The 19,781-nt window shown below is 42.0% G+C and overlaps 1 protein-coding gene across 2 annotated transcripts in view; it reads right to left on the bottom strand.

The window, feature by feature from the left end:
* The window catches only part of LOC124776318 (CCAAT/enhancer-binding protein zeta), a 212,404-nt gene that overhangs the window by 106,829 nt on the left and 85,794 nt on the right, over positions 1-19,781 (bottom strand). For both annotated transcript variants that reach the window (XM_047251254.1, XM_047251255.1), the window contains 2 exons: positions 10,747-10,894; positions 508-672 (listed from right to left, as the gene is read on the bottom strand). In XM_047251254.1, coding sequence (XP_047107210.1) covers positions 508-672; positions 10,747-10,894 — 313 coding nt within the window. The remainder of the gene's footprint in view (positions 1-507; positions 673-10,746; positions 10,895-19,781) is intronic.

Below are 19,781 nucleotides of genomic sequence, written 5' to 3'. Positions count from 1 at the left end.
GGTAGCATTGGGATGAGAGGCAAAAGTTACGTCTGCAAAAGCACTGTGAATTCTGATTAAACCATGTGTAACTTGGTGCAATTGTTGTAACAAATGTACACCTATTAGGCCTTGATAACATATTAAGCTTTTACCAAATTTTTCTGTGATTTATTTACAGGTGTTACAACTTCCTAGAATGCTATTTTCATAGTACATTCATTCTCAGAATCCATACGCCAGCTTGCAACATGCTGTTAGCTGTCCTGTAGGTAAGATCACATAGTTTGACAGGTGCGAATAGAACGATTGATCTGCTATGAGAGAGAGATAGAGATAGAGATAGAGAGAGAGAGAGAGAGAGAGAGAGAGAGAGAGAGAGAGAGAGAGTGTGTCTAGGTCAAGAAAGCCAGATCAGAATTTACACTCACTCTATTAAGTTAACAATAGATAACTACTAATCACTTCTTGGTGCTTATTAAATATTATAATAAAGTAGTACACAGTCATCAGTCTTAAAAAACAAACCTCTTCTAGCACATCATCATAGTGTTCTTCTTCATCACTTCCATCATTTTCAAATTTAGGTGTATGTTTCAGCTCAAAGGATAAAATATTTGCATGTTTGACTAAAAGTTGTGAAATCATGTACAGGACACCACATACCAGAGGAACTGGCCACACCAAACAAAGCTGAAAAAAAAAAAAGAGAAAGAAATTTGTGTGACCAAAATAACTGAATTTCTTACATGCAATTCTGGCACAATAATGGAGATTAGATATGATAAAGCCCTGGGAAACACATAAGTAGACAGCAAATAATGTGGACATCTCTTTCTTTATTAACACTGATGTGTACTTCAAAATAAAGAAAAAAGAGTATTTTCATGGCATCCACTTAAAAAGGTTTTAAAAAGTGAAATATTAATGTTACAATACTGCAGATTAGTGGTTAACCTGGCCTACATGTATAATGATTTTATACATGGAGAGCCAAAACATTATGAAAATGGGTCACTTCATCAATGAATCATGTTTCTTGTTACACTGGGTCGATGTTTGTGACCGGAGTCACCATCATGTAGGTGAACAACTGTTCAAAACATGCACCATGCCATGAGCACAGACTGGAGGGGGCAATATTTGACTATAGAGGGCATTTACCTGGGCATCCCTGGGATGTACAGTAGTAACCGAAGGCATTATGACAGCTGTGGACTATGTGAACATTACTGCAGACCACACTTGATGTCTTTCCCAATGGCAATGATTTATTCTAGCATAATAACTGTCCATGTCAAATGCCAGAATAATGCTAGAGTATTTTGAGAAGCATTATAGCAAACTCATGCACATTGATGTTCTGCTACCAAATATGCCTGATCTGAAAGCATGGAAGACATCCTGGATGCTATAAGACACCAGCTCTGCACCCACAAACCACTGAAACAAAACTTACAGGAACTGTACGGCCTGTGCATAGACATCTGGTGCCACATACAACAGAAACTCATGTCATGCAGAATCACTACTGCACTACCTTCCAAAGGTGGATCAGCATGCTACTGAGCAAATGGTTATAACGGTTCAGCTCAGCAGGGCATATCCTCCAACTGGGAATTATCATTTAAAGATAATGTTACAAATATAGCAAGCATAAAAGCTCATTGCACAAAAAAAATTATAGATCATCAAGCAGTACACTTAATAACTCTGAACATGACAAGATTCCAGTGAAAGTGCACTGCATAACAATAAAATTCAAAACAACAAAATGTGTGCATCTGAACATATAATTACTACTAAAAATACTGATCCAAGAAGAGATTGCTCCCCCTCTACTCTACTTACAAAGAAAAACTGTTGGCAATGTCCAAATGCATTCAAATTCCTCTGACTTTTTCCACAATGATCATTTCATAGGATTTATATTGGAGGAAGTAATATGTTGTATGACTCTACCTGAAAAGTGTGCTTATGGAATTTTAACAGTAAATCCCTCCATGATGCACATGGCCTCTCTATCAGCATCTGTTCCTAGAGTATGATGAGCATCAACGTGCTGCTTTCATACTTAATAAATGAGCATAAGAAAACACACCACTCTTCTTTGGATTTCTCTATCTCCTGTATTACTCTTAACTAATAATAATCCCAGACAGACAAGCACTACTCAAGAATGGGTCTAATGAGGGTTTTGTATGCCAACTCTTTCTTTGACAAATTAAATTTACTTAGGATTCTTCCAATGAGTCTCAACCAGATATATGCATTTCCAACAACTAATTTATGTAGTTGTTATTCACTAAGCCACTTTGGAGTATAGTCATAGATGTTTTACAGTCACTACTGTTCTCAGTGACTGATTTCTAATTATACAAGGTCCGGCAGAAAAACCTCCCCTTTAAGGAAAGCTAATAAAAACAAAACCAAATAAGGTAGAACAATTTTATTTATACTAAATAAAAGTACATATTATGCCATTTTAGAAAATACTCTTATGGTCTTACTTTTTAAATAAAACATCCCTTAAATGGCTTCCTGCACTGTCGACACACTGTTTGAGTCTTTCCCTGAAGTTATTCATTACTCTTTGAGTCATTTCAGGTGGAATAGCTTCAACCTCTTGTGTAAATGCTTCTTTCAGGGCTTGTAAAGATTGTGGACGTTGTTCATAAACTTTTGCTTTTAAATAGCCCCAAAGAAAGAAATCACAGGGCGTCAAGTCCGGCGATCGTGGGGGCCAGCCAATGTCTCCACGCAACGAGATCACATGTCCAGGAAACATTTCCTTCACCAATGCCAGTGACTGCCGCGCTGTGTGGGCAGTAGCACCATCTTGCTGGAACCACACGTTCTCTATTTCACCAAAAAGCTCCCTTAGTTGCGGTTGGAGAAAGTCGCGGAGCATGGCACAATATCGTTCACTGTTGACGGTTAAATTCCTGTCATTTTCTTCGAAAAAGTAAGGACCGATCACTCCGGAATTGTAAACAGCACACCATACTGTTACTTTAGGGCTATGAAGTGGTCGTTGATGAAGTTCTTGGGGATTGTGTTCACACCAGTACCTGCAATTTTGGCTGTTCACTGTTCCGGCAAGGTGAAAGTGTGCTTCATCAGAAAAAATCACAATATCGTTGGGACGAATGTTCCGAAGAAGGTCTTGGCACAAACTTACACGGACACCACAGTCTCGTTCACTCAGTTCCTGCGTAGTTACAATTTTGTAAGGATGCATTTTAAGATCTCGATGCAAGATTCTTCTCACACTTCGATCAGATATCCGTAATGCTGCCGCATGCTTTTTAGCGGATCGTCGAGGAGATTGTTGAACTGAAGCTCTAACTGCATCAACATTTCCGGGGCCTGTTGCAGTCCGTGGTCGTCCAGGTGGTTTCCTTTTTAATGCGGAACCTGTCTCACGAAAGTTAGCAATCCAAGAATAAATTGTTTTCTTATCGGGAACAGGGTCCCGTCGTCCGAGCGCAAAGCGAACGCGAAAAGCACGTTGAGTATTAATAGGCGATTCACCATTTTGAATAAAATCTTCCACTACGAAGGCACGATGTTCACCAGACCACGCCATGGCGTACACTGAAAACGGCACGTAGGCAGCTACTTAACGACGCGCCACCCACCACTCTGCTCCTTCTACTGTCCGCTGCACGTTACTTTGTAATCGGGGAGTTTTTTATGCCGGACCCTGTATAATCAAAATATAATGTGTCTTTCTGCCTATTTACACGCAGTATGTCATATTTATTAACATTGAGTGTTACTTGCTGATCATCCCAGCAACAAACTCAATTCTTTGCAGATCCTCCTGCTTTTTGCCAAAGTTGTCTGGGGTTACACCTTTCCTATGTACAACAACATCATCCACATACAACACCACAGAGTTTCCTATGTTATCCACCAGGTCATTTATTTTTACTGTGAACAATAATAGCACTATAACACACCCTTGGGGTGTGCTTGAAGTTATCTGATGATTTCACCTTGTTAAGAATGATGCGTTGAGTTCTATCTGCTAGACAGTTTACTATCTTATCACAAAACTCGTCCTCTAGTCCATATGTCCATATTCTGTTCACTATGCAACAATGTGAAGCAGTATTAAAAACTTTGCACTATCAGTCACAATTCCGACTGGCACAATGAAATCTGCCCCTATCACAAGAGAATGATCAGAAAATTACATATAATTTTCTCCAAATTGTCTCAAAAAAATTGTAGCACGACAGGTCCTGAGGCACGGTGTCAATTAAAGGATACAACAGTTTGCTCCACTTCAGACACTTACCTTCTTCCAGTGACTTTTCCTTTTCAGTTAAAGAACAAATTGTCAGCTACATTTAGAAGCACTAACATGAGGGACTTGAACAAATAACCTGGGCCTCAGATAGCAAAATATGTGTTGTTATCCCCTCCTATTATGATTCAGCGTGCTTTTAGCAACATGCTACAATACAACACTTGTACTGCTTCTTCCTGAGGAGGACAGTGACTGAAACAAAACTGCTTGATCTGCTTTAGCCTCCAAAAACAAGGCTGTAGATTATGCTTAAATGTGTTTGTATAAATTAATGTAATATGAAAGCAAGTTCATTATTTATGTACAGTTTTGATGCTATAATTGAAAGTTCTAGCAGTGTATGAACTGTGATTTCTAGTCTTGGTCCACAACACAGTTTTAATCTGCCAGGAAGTTTCATACGTTTCGCAGAAGAGCTTTTGTGAAGTTTAGAAGGTAGGAGATGAGGTACCAGCAGAAGGAAAGCTCTGAGGAGGGACCATAAGCCATACTTTGGTAGCTCAATCACTAGAGCACTTAAAAGTTAAAATCTTCTGAGTTGTTAGGTCACATCGTATTTCCTCAAAAATAATCAACGTTTCGACCCCTCTGCTGGGATCTTCTTCAGGATCTTCCAGAATCCACTATTGTCCAGTGTTCTAGCAATAGTGGAGTTTGAGTTCAGTCTGGCACACAGTTTTAATCTGACAGGAACTTTCAGCTGCAGTCAGTATTGAGGAGGGCAGTTTGGCCACACACGGGAAATTTGACAATACATTGACCACCAACAGCCACATGCTACCCCATAGCATGACTCGCAAAATCGATGTGTGCTCCGCCCCGAGGATGGTCCAGAATTGGCCAAGGGGAAAACAGATGCAGTGGTGCAGCCTTGTTCTGGGCGCAGGCTGTGCAAGCCTGTACAACATTTCCAAAACCATGATCGATTGCCAGCCAGCAGATGTAACGCATACAGCAACTGGAGTATGTGGGGATGCAACATCAGAACAATGGTGACTGGATAGCTTTGCTCCTCTGTGGCCAGCATGAGGGCAACATTGAACTGATCCCACAACAGAAAAGATGCCACACCGAATCTTCTCCAGAAAGAGCACTTGAGCCATCCCACCTGAAATGCTCAAATGTTTTTCCAGAAAAGCAAGTCAGTGGCATAGGTGGCAACAATCTCCCACACTACCAAAGAAAAATCCAGCAATGTCTGCTGCGAGGTATCATCCAATGTGAAAACTAGAACCCCCTGTCAATCGAACTACAGACCAAAACTGTGATTCTGCATTTGCACGTTGGATGGTGGGCTGGTAACGAATGTAATAGCAATAATTACTGAAAAAGAAGCCCCTCCTCTGCAACTGGTGGGCAATCCAATCTGGTATATCAGAGTGAGGTATGAATAAGGAAGCCTGAGGACTGTGGTCTGTAATGAGCAGGAATTTTTGGTCCCTATAAAAAAACATGAAATCTTTTAGTGCCGAAAGTGGGAGCCAGCACCTTCTTTTTTACTTGCACTGCAGAAAGCATCTTTGATGTGAAAAGTAATGGGCTGCTTCATGATACCTGGGTTCTGATGCAATACAACAGCAAGGGGCATACTGGAAAGCATCAGCAGCCAGGGTTACTAGTTTACATGGAGTAAAGGAAGCCAAACAAGGAGCAGAGCACAAACACTGCTTGAGGGACTGAAAAGTCCATTAACAGTCCACAAATCACATGAATTTGATGCCCTTTTGGTGAAGCCAGTTGAGAGGATGGCATATGGGCATGGCATGGGAATGAACTTAGCATAATAAGACATTTCACCCAGAAGAGACTGGAGTTCCTTCAGATTCTTGGGCGCTAGCAAGTTGACAATGGCTTTGATGTGCTTGTCTGTAGGGGCAAGGCCATCTTTGATAAGCACGTGTCTCAAAAAATGCACCTTTGGGGAAAAAACCAACATCTTTTGAGTTTTGATGAAGGTTGTTCATCAGAGGTCATTAAAAATCACCTGCAGATTTCATATATACTCCTATAGGGTGGAACCCATGACCCAGATATCACTGACGTAGTTTACGCAACAGAGAATGTCATGAATCAACTGCTCCACATATTGTTAATAAATTCCAGACTTTGATTGGCAACCACAGATATGTTCTAGCAAGTCAATGGGTGAAAAATACTGGCTCCTTGACAACTTCACCAACAACTCATGTGGCCACGGAGTTGGATAAGAGTCCACAACACATTGGACAGTGAATGTCTGTTTAAAGATGCCACAAAGGTGCACGGTGCCGACTGGCTTAAATAGGAGAAATGACACTGATGTCCAGCCGATGCTTCAACTCAGACTTGACCTTGCCGCACATGGCAAAGGGAATGGGGTGAGGAGCGACAAAATTTAGGTGTTGCTGATGGCTTAAGGCAAACAAGTGCCTCAAAATTTTCAGCTGGACCCAGGATATTCTCAAATAGCTGGCTGTACAATCTTAGTACAGATTTCAAGTCTTCAACGAGTACTGCCTGAGACATCAAATGTATCCTGTCAGCTATCTGGGAACCAAAACCAAAAAGGAGTGTCTAACCTAAAAATATGTTGTGCCAACAGTTTATTAAGCACTGACAATCCTAGTTGCTGTTCCACATTCTTATAATGTGCAAAGACAGAAAATTTCTCCTTCAAAGAAATATAACACTTTCTATAAAATACAACTGCAGAGAGTGGCCATTACAACACAGGACAACCCAACAGCCTGAATCTATCCATCGTAATTAGGCTGAGTGTCACTCTCTTGCCTAACTGAAACTCATCCATTATGTGCATAAGCAGAATTCACTGGGGCAATGCTTGAGACAGCCTCTGAGCCAAGGGAAAGCACCAGGGCCTTCAACGAACATGCTGCATCTCTCGACTGTCACAAACTGCTACCAAATGGCCCATCCTGTGGCACACCACACATGTGGCATCTATTTATGGGCAGCACCATCAAGTATGCACCAAATGACAATTTGGGCAGGATTACTGACTAGCCCTTTGAGCAGAAACAAGTGCAGAGGGAGAGCGATGTCGAGAACTCTGAAAACAGTGGAAGCAGGGATTACAATGCTGTGACAGATTCGCATTCGCCGAGCCCAATGTGGGAAGAAATGGGCAGCACTGTGATGACACTGGACTTGAATGATGAACAGCATCAACACACCCAGCTGAACAGGAAACAAGGCAATCTGGCTCAACCCACAGGACACCAGGTGCTGTTTATCAGGCATGTCTAACTTTGCCACTTGCGAACAGTTGTAGTATGTTCTTAATGCTACTGTAACTTCATGTGATTTTGCAATTTTAGCAACTTTGGCTAAAGAGGGGTCAGACAATACCAATGTCCTAGTATGGATCTCAGGGTTGGGTGCTAACCAGATGATCATGTCCCTAATTAGCGAGTCCGCATATGAAGTGGCACATTGAGGACCTCAAACCAACACCTTAGCAAGAAGCCTCGCATGTCAGTGATTGACGCCACATATGACTGCTCTGGATGTTTGTGGTGCTAGTTAAATTGTAATCGTGTTGCCACCACAAGGATTTGTTAACCAAAATACCGCATGAGCAGCTGATATAGATCCTCAAAGTTCAGGTTTCTCAGGCTCAGGAGGTGGTTTCAAATTCTGTATCATTTTGTACAATCCCATGAAATTTTGTACAACAACATGGCAACTGCATCAATTATACACCTTATCTGGCAGTGTAGCAAGAACCAGTGCAGGTAATTGCCCCTCCTTTCCACAGACTCAGAAAGCCAGTGAATGGCTTTGGGGGTAGCAGGAGAGAAGGCTTCTCAGCTGGTTACTAGCTCACCACCAGTGAGGTGTGAGTATGTGGTGCATTTGAGCAGTTTCTGCATCTGCTTTTGCTGCATCTTTTGTTGATGTTCCTGGAGGCACAACTGCCCCCCCCCCAGCACTGCTAAAACACTGGTTCCACGGTGGCTACAATTACACATTTTGAAAAACAAAAGCATGACACCCGTACAAACATCCTACATCACCACTTTTGTATCTGCACAGGCATGACAACACCAAGAAACCGTCACTGTCAGCACAAAATATTACTATACAAGCCGGTTGTGGCTCAACTACAAGTCTGGCCAGCTGAAACCGTGTCCAAACACCATGTACAGATGAGCCCTGAGCAACACAATGCTACCAGAATGAGTGACTGAATAAACTAAGCATACAGAAAACAAAACACAGTGCGTAGCAAAGGCTAGATCCAAGGTAGTTAATGTCCACATAGGAACTACCAATCCAGGCCTACTGCTGCCAGCAGGTAAACATCTGAGCTAGTGACTCTGCCTTTGCAATGCTCCTCGCACGTGACAGTGTTTTGCACTATTCCACTGCAATACTCATACCAACTCATCTAGATACATCTCGATATCTTCTAGCGGGGATACCAAAAAGAGGTAAAACCAACCCAATTAATGGTATTAGAGCAAGATCTAATAAGTCAAATCTATTACAGCTCCACAACTACTGCTCACCACGTTCCACTACTGATCTGAATCTTATCCAATTCCTTCCTCCCTCCCACCAAGCCCTAATGTAGACTGCTAAACTACTTACAGTTGCTGTACAAAAATAATGTGTATCTTTCAGCGTCCACATCTGCAGAATATTGTTCACAATTTGCTCAGAGATCCCATTTGGAACTTCCAGTACAGCTTAGCCATTATGCAATAAACATATGTCATAGAAACATGTACACATAGAAGCTTCTGCCTATGACAGCTCAGAGAAGGCAGCAAGCTCCTTATCATTTCAGAACTTTCTACTATACAGAGACCACTTAGTAAATAGCAAACTTTCCTTGATTATTACACTAAAAGAGGCCAGATAAAAATTTGGTATGGCCAGCACACTGATGAGCAATTCAATTTCAATACCATCCAGCCTACTTATTATGCTGAAAATGGCTCAACATTTTGAAAGCTCAATAAAATATTGCTATGTAATGAAACCTAACCATATTTCTTCTCCAGCTAAAGATAACCTCAATAGTGAAAATCTATATTATACTCCCAAATTAAACATTCTACACACAGCAGGATATAAAATGAGGTTAGGGATAAAACAAGATTGAACTTAGTAAATGACAAGTTCTTTGCCTGGTGACTTATTTCGCTACATGCACACACTAAAATTGTAGATGGGTTGTTAGTCCCTCCTCTTTCCTTTCTTCCACCATTTTCTAAACAAATAAAAGAATGAGTAAACTGGATAATACAGGTAATATAAAATTATAAAAACATGAAATAGTTTTTATGTATGTTATTTGGCTGAGTTCAAAAGCTCAATTTAAAAAGAAGAAGAAGAAGAAAACAGTTAAATTACAGAGAGACAGAATGCCTAGCCAGTACTTATCTTCAGCAGGCAAAAATCCTAGCACAGGCAACAGAGACATTTAGAAGCAGGAAATACTATTCCTAGCTTTCAGCGCAAGTATGTACCTTCCTGCGGGAGAAAGAGGAATTGAATGGTGAAGGCTGGAATGTAGACTCTATCTAGGTTGAGAGGAACACACCTGTATTTACGAAGATGAGAGAAGACAAAGATGAAGGAGAAGGTGTCAGGTGGTCAAAGATAGTTTGCAAACACTGTGTTAGCTTCAGTTCATGGATGACAATAGGGGAAGAATAATAAGGGAAGATGGATTAAATAGAAAGATAAATGAAAAGTGAAATGAAAACTGCAATTAAAAATAGGAAAAAGGGGGAGAAAAAGGAAAGAGGGGAAAACCAATTAGAGAGAGAAAAACCAATTAGAGAGAGAGAGAGAGAGAGAGAGAGAGAGAGAGAGAGAGAGAGAGAGAGAGAGAGGAGAGGGAGGAGGAAATAAATTAGTTAATGTGGAAATAATGAAATTCTACGAGTGAGAGAAAGAGGAGGAGGGGGTTGTTCACAGAGTTTAAATTCAGGAGGGCAGTGGAATTGAAGGATATTTTGGAGACTTAGTTTCCATCTCTGGATTTCAGGGAAACTAATATTGGATGGGGGGTTTCAACGATCCACGCGATAAGCAGTACAAAGTTGTTGAGCATGCTCTACCTACAATACGACTCAAGGGACCTGAATGGCTGCAACACAACAAAGGCCACTTGAAGCAGACTATCCAGTATGAATTTCCTCCAATCTGGAGACGAGAAATTGCTCTCCAACATGTCCTTGCGTCTTGCCACTCTTCTGTACTCCGTTAAAAATCACCCTGACCCATCCCCTTTGAACCAATGGTAGAATTTTGAGTGGTCTGCCCTCCTTTCCAACCATCCTCAATCAAGCCAAGTTCTGAAAGCTAGGAGTAGTATCTTCTATTTTTCATTGTTTCTATTAGCACTGCTTTAAATGATCCCTCCAAAAGGTGAATACCAGCAAGCCATTCTATGTTCTCAAGCTTTAAATTTACATATGTTACATATGGCATACCTGCAGTAGACGTTTGATGAATGCACATACTCGCGGAGTGCTAGTATCCTTTTGTAAGGAACGGAATAAGAGGTTCACAAAGGCAGCCTGGTGTGAAGAGCATCCAATTTGTGGATCCACCAGTTTCTTGTACAGGGCAGAGTAATACCTTGGAGACAACAGAAAAAAAACAAATATTCAAATAAAATCACACCACCTTTGGGAGAAAGAGAAAAATATCTATGAGGACTGCTGCTGCATTAAAGCCTTTATTTACTTATTGCTTATTTAGCCTTACGAGATTATGGCCTTAAGGCCCTCTCTTACACCTGCTAAGGAACAACACATACAAAAGATACTATAAAACAATAATAATAATAATAATAATAATAATAAACTTTTTAGAAACACGGAAACTTTCAAATAAACTTATTAGACAAGAGAAGAGAAAGTATGTAACTCAGCAACTGGAATCAATAGAAGCAGATTTTAAAAATTATAATACGCATGGATTCTACAAAACTTTTGCAAACCAAATTAAAGGGTATATCCCTCAAAATGTCTGTTTTCGGAAATCAGATGGGAATCTGGCACTAAGCGACGAAGAAAACTGTGAAGAATTAGCCAAATATTTTGAAACGCTACTAAACTGTCCAGAACCAACAGAAGCTCTTCCAATATCCAGCACTAAAGCCCCGCAACAGCATGACTCTGTACCGCCAACTGAAGAAGAAATTATCAAACACATAAACAAACTCAAAAATAACAAAGCATCAGGAGAAGATGGAATTGTAACCGAATTTCTCAAAAGTCTAGAGTCTAACTCAAGAAATGAGCTAGTTAAAATTATTCAAAACATATGGGTTACTGAAGAAATACCAGAAGATTGGAAATGTGCCCTAATACATCCGTTACATAAAAAAGGGGATAAATCGGATGTGAACAACTATAGAGGAATCTCCTTACTTGCCGTCACATACAAGATATTATCAGCTTGTCTTCTTGAAAGAACACAAAAACTGCTAGAACCCAAAATCTCAGATTTCCAAGCTGGTTTCAGACCAAACAGATCATGTCCAGAACAAATTTTAAACTTGAAATTGATTACAAGGATGAGACAAATGCGAAGGAAGCCTACAGTATATGTCTTTGTCGACTTTAAAAAGGCATATGATTCAATTCACAGACCCACACTATTTAAAATTCTTGAAGAACAAGGACTGGATAAGAAGACACGGAACATCATAGAGCAGACATTAACAAATACAAAATGCAAAGTGAAATTCATGGGAAAACTTTCAAAATCATTTGAGATAAAAACTGGGGTTAGACAAGGTGATGGATTATCACCTCTGTTATTTAACTTAGTTCTGGATAGAGTCATGGCAGAATGGGAAAAAGAACTCAAAAAAGAAAAGTACTGGAAACCAATATCACTGGGAACCAAAAAAGATGACCTACAAATCCCCTACTTAGCCTACGCAGACGATCTTGCAATAATGGCAGATTCTAGTGAAATGGCAGTCAAACAGATAGAAACCTTAAAAGAGTGTGCAGGAAAAGTTGGCCTACAAATATCTTTTGAGAAAACGGTGTTTACAACAACAAATCTAGAAATTTCTAAGTTACAAACCAAATATGGAGAAATTAAGAGGGTACCATACTTTAAATATTTAGGAGCGATAATTTCTGAAAAATACTCACAACAAGAAAGAATATTAAAAGCTCGTAGGGGTCTAGGGCTGGTCCAAAACATTTACAATAAAAAATGTCTATCTATAAATACAAAAATTAAACATTATAAGTCGGTAATTAAACCAATAATGCTATATGCCAGCGAAACCTTGACACTTAAAAGGAAAACAGATATGGAAAACCTGAAGAAAGAGGAAAGGAAAATCATTAGGAAAATTCTGGGACCAAGATGGACCAAAGAGGGGTATAGATTACAGAAAAATTCTAAAATTGAAGAATATTCTAACATAGAGATAGACATGAGGAAGAGGCATCTAAAATTCTATGGCCACATAGTGAGACTTCCCGATCACAGACGTACAAAAAAAATAGTAAGATACGTAGCATCCCTTGTTAATGGAGGAGAATGGATCAAAAATGTAAAGAAAGATCTGGAATTAGCCAACATTACTACTGAAGACATGAACAACAGAAACAATTTCAAACTTAAAGTTGACAAATGGGAGGTCAAACCAGAGACAAAAGCGCCGAGAACTGGAACAAAATGGAGTGAAGAAAGAAAAGCTGAATTCTCGCAAAGAATGAAGACCTGGTGGGCAAACAAGAAGAATAAGAAGCCCCAGAAGTGAACCATCTTTACTTAGCGTCTTCCATGTTGGGAGCTTTACGACTAATAATAATAATAATAATAATAATAATAATAATAATAATAATTTACACGGCCAGTTGGCCAGCGAGGCCTTTATATATAGAAACATTCCACGCGGGAAAAATATATTTAAAAACAAAGATGATGTGACTTACCATACGAAAGCGCTGGCAGGTCGATAGAAACACAAACAAACACATACATACACACAAAATTCTAGCTTTCGCAACCAATGGTTGCTTCGTCAGGAAAGAGGGAAGGAGAGGGAAAGACAAAAGGATGTGGGTTTTAAGGGAGAGGGTAAGGAGTCATTCCAATCCCGGGAGCGAAAAGACTTACCTTAGGGGGAAAAAAGGACAGGTATACACTCGCACACACACACATATCCATCCGCACATACACAGACACAAGCAGACATTTGTAAAGGCAAAGAGTTTGGGCAGAGATGTCAGTCGAGGCGGAAATACAGAGGCAAAGATGTTGTTGAAAGACAGGTGAGGTATGAGCGGCGGCAACTTGAAATTAGCGGACGTTGACGCCTGGCAGATAACGAGAAGAGAGGATATACTGAAGGGCAAGTTCCCATCTCCGGAGTTCTGATAGGTTGGTGTTAGTGGGAATTATCCAGATAACCCGGACGGTGTAACACTGTGCCAAGATGTGCTGGCCGTGCACCAAGGCATGTTTAGCCACAGGGTGATCCTCATTACCAACAAACACTGTCTTCCTGTGTCCATTCATGCGAATGGACGGTTTGTTGCTGGTCATTCCCACATAGAACGCATCACAGTGTAGGCAGGTCAGTTGGTAAATCACGTGGGTGCTTTCACATGTGGCTCTGCCTTTGATCGTGTACACCTTCCGGGTTACAGGACTGGAGTAGGTGGTGGTAGGAGGGTGCATGGGACAGGTTTTACACCGGGGGCGGTTACAAGGGTAGGAGCCAGAGGGTAGGGAAGGTGGTTTGGGGATTTCATAGGGATGAACTAACAGGTTACGAAGGTTAGGTGGATGGCGGAAAGACACTCTTGGTGGAGTGGGGAGGATTTCATGAAGGATGGATCTCATTTCAGGGCAGGATTTGAGGAAGTCGTATCCCTGCTGGAGAGCCACATTCAGAGTCTGATCCAGTCCCGAAAACTATCCTGTCACAAGTGGGGCACTTTTGTGGTTCTTCTGTGGGGGATTCTGGGTTTGAGGGGACGAGGAAGTGGCTCTGGTTATTTGCTTCAGTACCAGGTCGGGAGGGTAGTTGCGGGATGTGAAAGCTGTTGTCAGGTTGTTGGTGTAATGGTTTACGGATTCCAGACTGGAGCAGATTCGTTTGCCACGAAGACCTAGGCTGCAGGGAAGGGACCGTTTGATGTGGAATGGGTGGCAGCTGTCATAATGGAAGTACTGTTGCTTGTTGGTGGGTTTGATGTGGACGGACGTGTGAAGCTGGCCATTGGACAGATGGAGGTCAACGTCAAGGAAAGTGGCATGGGATTTGGAGTAGGACCAGGTGAATCTGATGGAACCAAAGGAGTTGAGGTTGGAGAGGAAATTCTGAAGTTCTTCTTCACTGTGAGTCCAGATCATGAAGATGTCATCAAAAAATCTGTACCAAACTTTGGGTTGGCAGGCCTGGGTAACTAAGAAGGCTTCCTCTAAGCGACCCATGAATAGGTTGGCGTACGAGGGGGCCATCCTGGTACCCATGGCTGTTCCCTTTAATTGTTGGTATGTCTGGCCTACAAAAGTGAAGAAGTTGTGGGTCAGGATGAAGCTGGCTAAGGTAATGAGGAAAGAGGTTTTAGGTAGGGTGGCAGGTGATCGGCGTGAGAGGAAGTGCTCCATCGCAGCGAGGCCCTGAACGTGCGGAATATTTGTGTATAAGGAAGTGGCATCAATGGTTACAAGGATGGTTTCCGGGGGTAATAGATTGGGTAAGGATTCCAGGCGTTCGAGAAAGTGGTTGGTGTCCTTGATGAAGGATGGGAGACTGCATGTAATGGGTTGAAGGTTTTGATCTATGTAGGCAGAGATATGTTCTGTGGGGGCTTGGTAACCAGCTACAATGGGGCGGCCAGGATGATTGGGTTTGTGAATTTTAGGAAGAAGGTAGAAAGTAGGGGTGCAGGGTGTCGTTGGGGTCAGGAGGTTGATGGAGTCAGGTGAAAGGTTTTGTAGGGGGCCTAAGGTTCTGAGGATTCCTTGAAGCTCCGCCTGGACATCAGGAATGGGATTACCTTGGCAAACTTTGTATGTGGTGTTGTCTGAAAGCTGACGCAGTCCCTCAGCCACATAGTCCCGACGATCAAGTACTACGGTCGTGGAACCCTTGTCCGCCGGAAGAATGACGATGGATCAGTCAGCCTTCAGATCACGGATAGCTTGGGCTTCAGCAGTGGTGATGTTGGGAGTAGGATTAAGGCTTTTTAAGAAGGATTGAGAAGCAAGGCTGGAAGTCAGAAATTCCTGGAAGGTTTGGAGAGGGTGATTTTGAGGAAGAGGGGGTGGGTCCCACTGTGACGGAGGACGGAACTGTTCCAGGCAGGGTTCAATTTGGATAGCGTCTTGGGGAGTTGGATCATTAGGAGTAGGATTAGGATCATTTTTCTTCGTGGCAAAGTGATATTTCCAGCAGAGAGTCCGAGTGTAGGACAGTAAATCTTTGACGAGGGCTGTTTGGTTGAATCTGGGAGTGGGGCTGAAGGTGAGGCCTTTGGATAGGACAGAGGTTTCGGATTGGGAGAGAGGTTTGGAGGAAAGGTTAACTACTGAATTGGGGTGTTGTGGTTCCAGATTGCGTTGATTGGAATTTTGAGGTTTTGGAGGGAGTGGAGCTGGAAGTGGGAGATTAAGTAGATGGGAGAGACTGGGTTTGTGTGCAATGAGAGGAGGTTGAGGTTTGCTGGAAAGGTTGTGAAGGGTGAGTGAGTTGCCTTTCCGGAGGTGGGAAACCAGGAGATTGGATAATTTTTTGAGGTGGAGGGTGGCATGCTGTTCTAATTTGCGGTTGGCCTGTAGGAGGATGCTTTGAACAGCGGGTGTGGATGCGGGAGAGGAAAGATTGAGGACTTTTATTAAGGACAGGTGTTGACGGGTGTGTTCATTGGCTGAGTTGATGTGTAGGTGAAGGATTAGGTGGGTGAGGGCAATGGATTGTTCAGTTTGGAACTGGTATAGGGACTGATGGAAAGAAGGGTTGCAGCCAGAGATGGGAACTTTAAGTGTGAGGCCTTTGGGGGTAATGCCAGATGTCAGACAAGCCTGAGAAAATAGAATATGGGAGCATAATCTGGCTAGGGTGAAGGCATGTTTGCGGAGGGAATGTAAATAAAACTTAATGGGGTCGTTGTGGGGGTGTTGTGAGGGTGACATGGTATTAGAAGGTGGAAAGTGTAACATGAGGCTGAAATGAAAAATATATATATATCCAAAGATGATGTGACTTACCAAATGAAAGTGCTGGCAGGTTGACAGACACACAAACGAACACAAACATACACACAAAATTCAAGCTTTCGCAACAAACTGTTGCCTCATCAGGAAAGAGGGAAGGAGAGGGAAAGACGAAAGGAAGTGGGTTTTAAGGGAGAGGGTAAGGAGTCATTCCAATCTCGGGTGCGGAAAGTCTTACCTTAGGGGGAAAAAGGACAGGTATACACTCGCACACACGCACATATCCATCCACACATACAGACACAAGCAGACATATTTAAAGACAAAGAGTTTGGGCAGAGATGTCAGTCGAGGCAGAAGTGTAGAGGCAAAGAAGTTGTTGAAAGACAGGTGAGGTATGAGTGGCGGCAACTTGAAATTAGCGGAGATTGAGGCCTGGCGGATGACGAGAAGAGAGGATATACTGAAGGGCAAGTTCCCATCTCCGGAGTTCGGATAGGTTGGTGTTGGTGGGAAGTATCCAGATAACCCGGACGGTGTAACACTGTGCCAAGATGTGCTGGCTGTGCACCAAGGCATGTTTAGCCACAGGGTGATCCTCATTACCAACAAACACTGTCTGCCTGTGTCCATTCATGCGAATGGACAGTTTGTTGCTGGTCATTCCCACATAGAATGCATCACAGTGTAGGCAGGTCAGTTGGTAAATCACGTGGGTGCTTTCACACGTGGCTCTGCCTTTGATCGTGTACACCTTCCGGGTTACAGGACTGGAGTAGGTGGTGGTGGGAGGGTGCATGGGACAGGTTTTGCATCGGGGGTGGTTACAAGGATAGGAGCCAGAGGGTAGGGAAGGTGGTTTGGGGATTTCATAGGGATGAACTAACAGGTTACGAAGGTTAGGTGGACGGCGGAAAGACACTCTTGGTGGAGTAGGGAGGATTTCATGAAGGATGGATCTCATTTCAGGGCAGGATTTGAGGAAGTCGTATCCCTGCTGGATAGCCACATTCAGAGTCTGGTCCAGTCCCGGAAAGTATCCTGTCACAAGTGGGGCACTTTTGTGGTTCTTCTGTGGGGGATTCTGGGTTTGAGGGGACGAGGAAGTGGCTCTGGTTATTTGCTTCTGTACCAGGTATCCTCTCTTCTCGTCATCCGCCAGGCCTCAATCTCCGCTAATTTCAAGTTGCTGCCACTCATACCTCACCTGTCTTTCAACAACTTCTTTGCCTCTACACTTCTGCCTCGACTGACATCTCTGCCCAAACTCTTTGTCTTTAAATATGTCTGCTTGTGTCTGTATGTGTGGATGGATATGTGCGTGTGTGCGAGTGTATACCTGTCCTTTTTTCCCCCTAAGGTAAGTCTTTCCGCTTCCGGGATTGGAATGACTCCTTACCCTCTCCCTTAAAACCCACTTCCTTTCGTCTTCCCCTCTCCTTCCCTCTTTCCTGATGAGGCAACAGTTTGTTGCGAAAGCTTGAATTTTGTGTGTATGTTTGTGTGTCTATCGACCTGCCAGCGCTTTCGGTCGGTAAGTCACCTCAATCTTTGTTTTTATATATAATTTTTCCCACGTGGAATGTTTCCTTCTATTATATATATATATATATATATATATATATATATATATATATATATATATATATATATATATATATATATATATATATATATATATATATATATATATATATATATATATAATAGAGGGAAACATTCCACGTGGGAAAAATATATCTAAAAAGAAAGATGATGAAACTTACCAAACAAAAGCGCTGGCAGGTCGATAGACACACAAACAAACACAAACATACACACAAAATTCTAGCTTTCGCAACCAATGGTTGCCTCGTCAGGAAAGAGGGATTATAAATTTAAATATGGGAGTGTAATCTGGCTAGGGCGAAGGCATGTTTGCGGAGGGAATGTAAATAAAACTTAATGGGGTCGTTGTGAAGGTGTTGTGAGGGTGACATGGTACTAGAAGGTGGCAACCATTGGTTGCGAAAGCTAGAATTTTGTGTGTATGTTTGTGTGTCTATCGACCTGCCAGCGCTTTTGTTTGGTAAGTTTCATCATCTTTCTTTTTAGATAGATATATATATATATATATGGGGGGTGAGATAAAGGTGAACTAGAAAGCAAAGCAACTGGAGATCTGGTGTGAAAAAAGGCGAAAAAGTGTTGGTTAAATCTGCGCTGTGTTGATCCTGTGGTGAACTTGGCGTGGTAGATAACGATGTGCATAAAGGTTAGGTGGTTGTGTTGCCGCCAAAACACGTTAAAGGGTGGACAAATTCGGGAAAATTTCCAAAAAATTAAGTGTAAATGTATTAAAAGGAGTGGTTTTGTGGTGGCAGATTATGAGAATGAGGCTAACAATTGTCTGATGAAGAAATAATGACGTTAAAACCTGTGGGAAACGGCTAAAAATGATCAGTGATGTGTAAAAAAACGGAAATGGAAATAAAGCTAAAGTTATTAGAAGTAGCCGAAATGGTTGTTTAATAGGTGAAAGGAACTGTTTGTGAACTAGAAACAGTGGATTTTATAGCGGCGGTGGTAGTGTTGAAAGCGGGGGGGATTTGGTTATGGTTTGGAAGTGGGTTACGTATTATAAGCAGAAAATGTCTGCTTGTGTCTGTGTATGTGCGGATGGATCTGTGTGTGTGTGTGTGTGTGTGTGTGTGTGTGTGTGTGCGCGCGCGTGAGTGTATACCTGTCCCTTTTTCCCCCTAAGGTAAGTCTTTCCGCTCCCGGGATTGGAATGACTCCTTACCCTCTCCCTTAAAACCCACATCCTTTCGTCTTTCCCTCTCCTTCCCTGTTTCCTGATGAGGCAACAGTTTGTTGCGAAAGCTTGAATTTTGTGTGTATGTTTGTGTGTCTGTCGACCTGCCAGCACTTTCATTTGGTAAGTCACATCATCTTTGTTTTTTATATATATATTCCACGCGGGAAAAATATATTTAAAAACAAAGATGATGTGACTTACCATACGAAAGCGCTGGCAGGTCGATAGAAACACAAACAGACACATACATACACACAAAATTCAAGCTTTCGCAACAAACTGTTGCCTCATCAGGAAAGAGGGAAGGAGAGGGAAAGACGAAAGGAAGTGGGTTTTAAGGGAGAGGGTAAGGAATCATTCCAATCCCAGGAGTGGAAAGACTAACCTTAGGGGGAAAAAAGGACGGGTATACACTCGCACACACATACATATCCATCCACACATATACAGGCACAAGCAGACATATTTAAAGACAACGAGTTTGGGCAGAGATGTCAGTCGAGGCAGAAGTGCAAAGGCAAAGATGAT

This window comes from Schistocerca piceifrons, chromosome 2 (genome assembly GCF_021461385.2).
Source record: "Schistocerca piceifrons isolate TAMUIC-IGC-003096 chromosome 2, iqSchPice1.1, whole genome shotgun sequence".
Lineage (NCBI taxonomy): Eukaryota > Metazoa > Arthropoda > Insecta > Orthoptera > Acrididae > Schistocerca > Schistocerca piceifrons.
The sequence above is the reverse complement of the archived record's forward strand: the minus strand, read 5'-3'. Positions and strand labels throughout refer to the sequence as shown.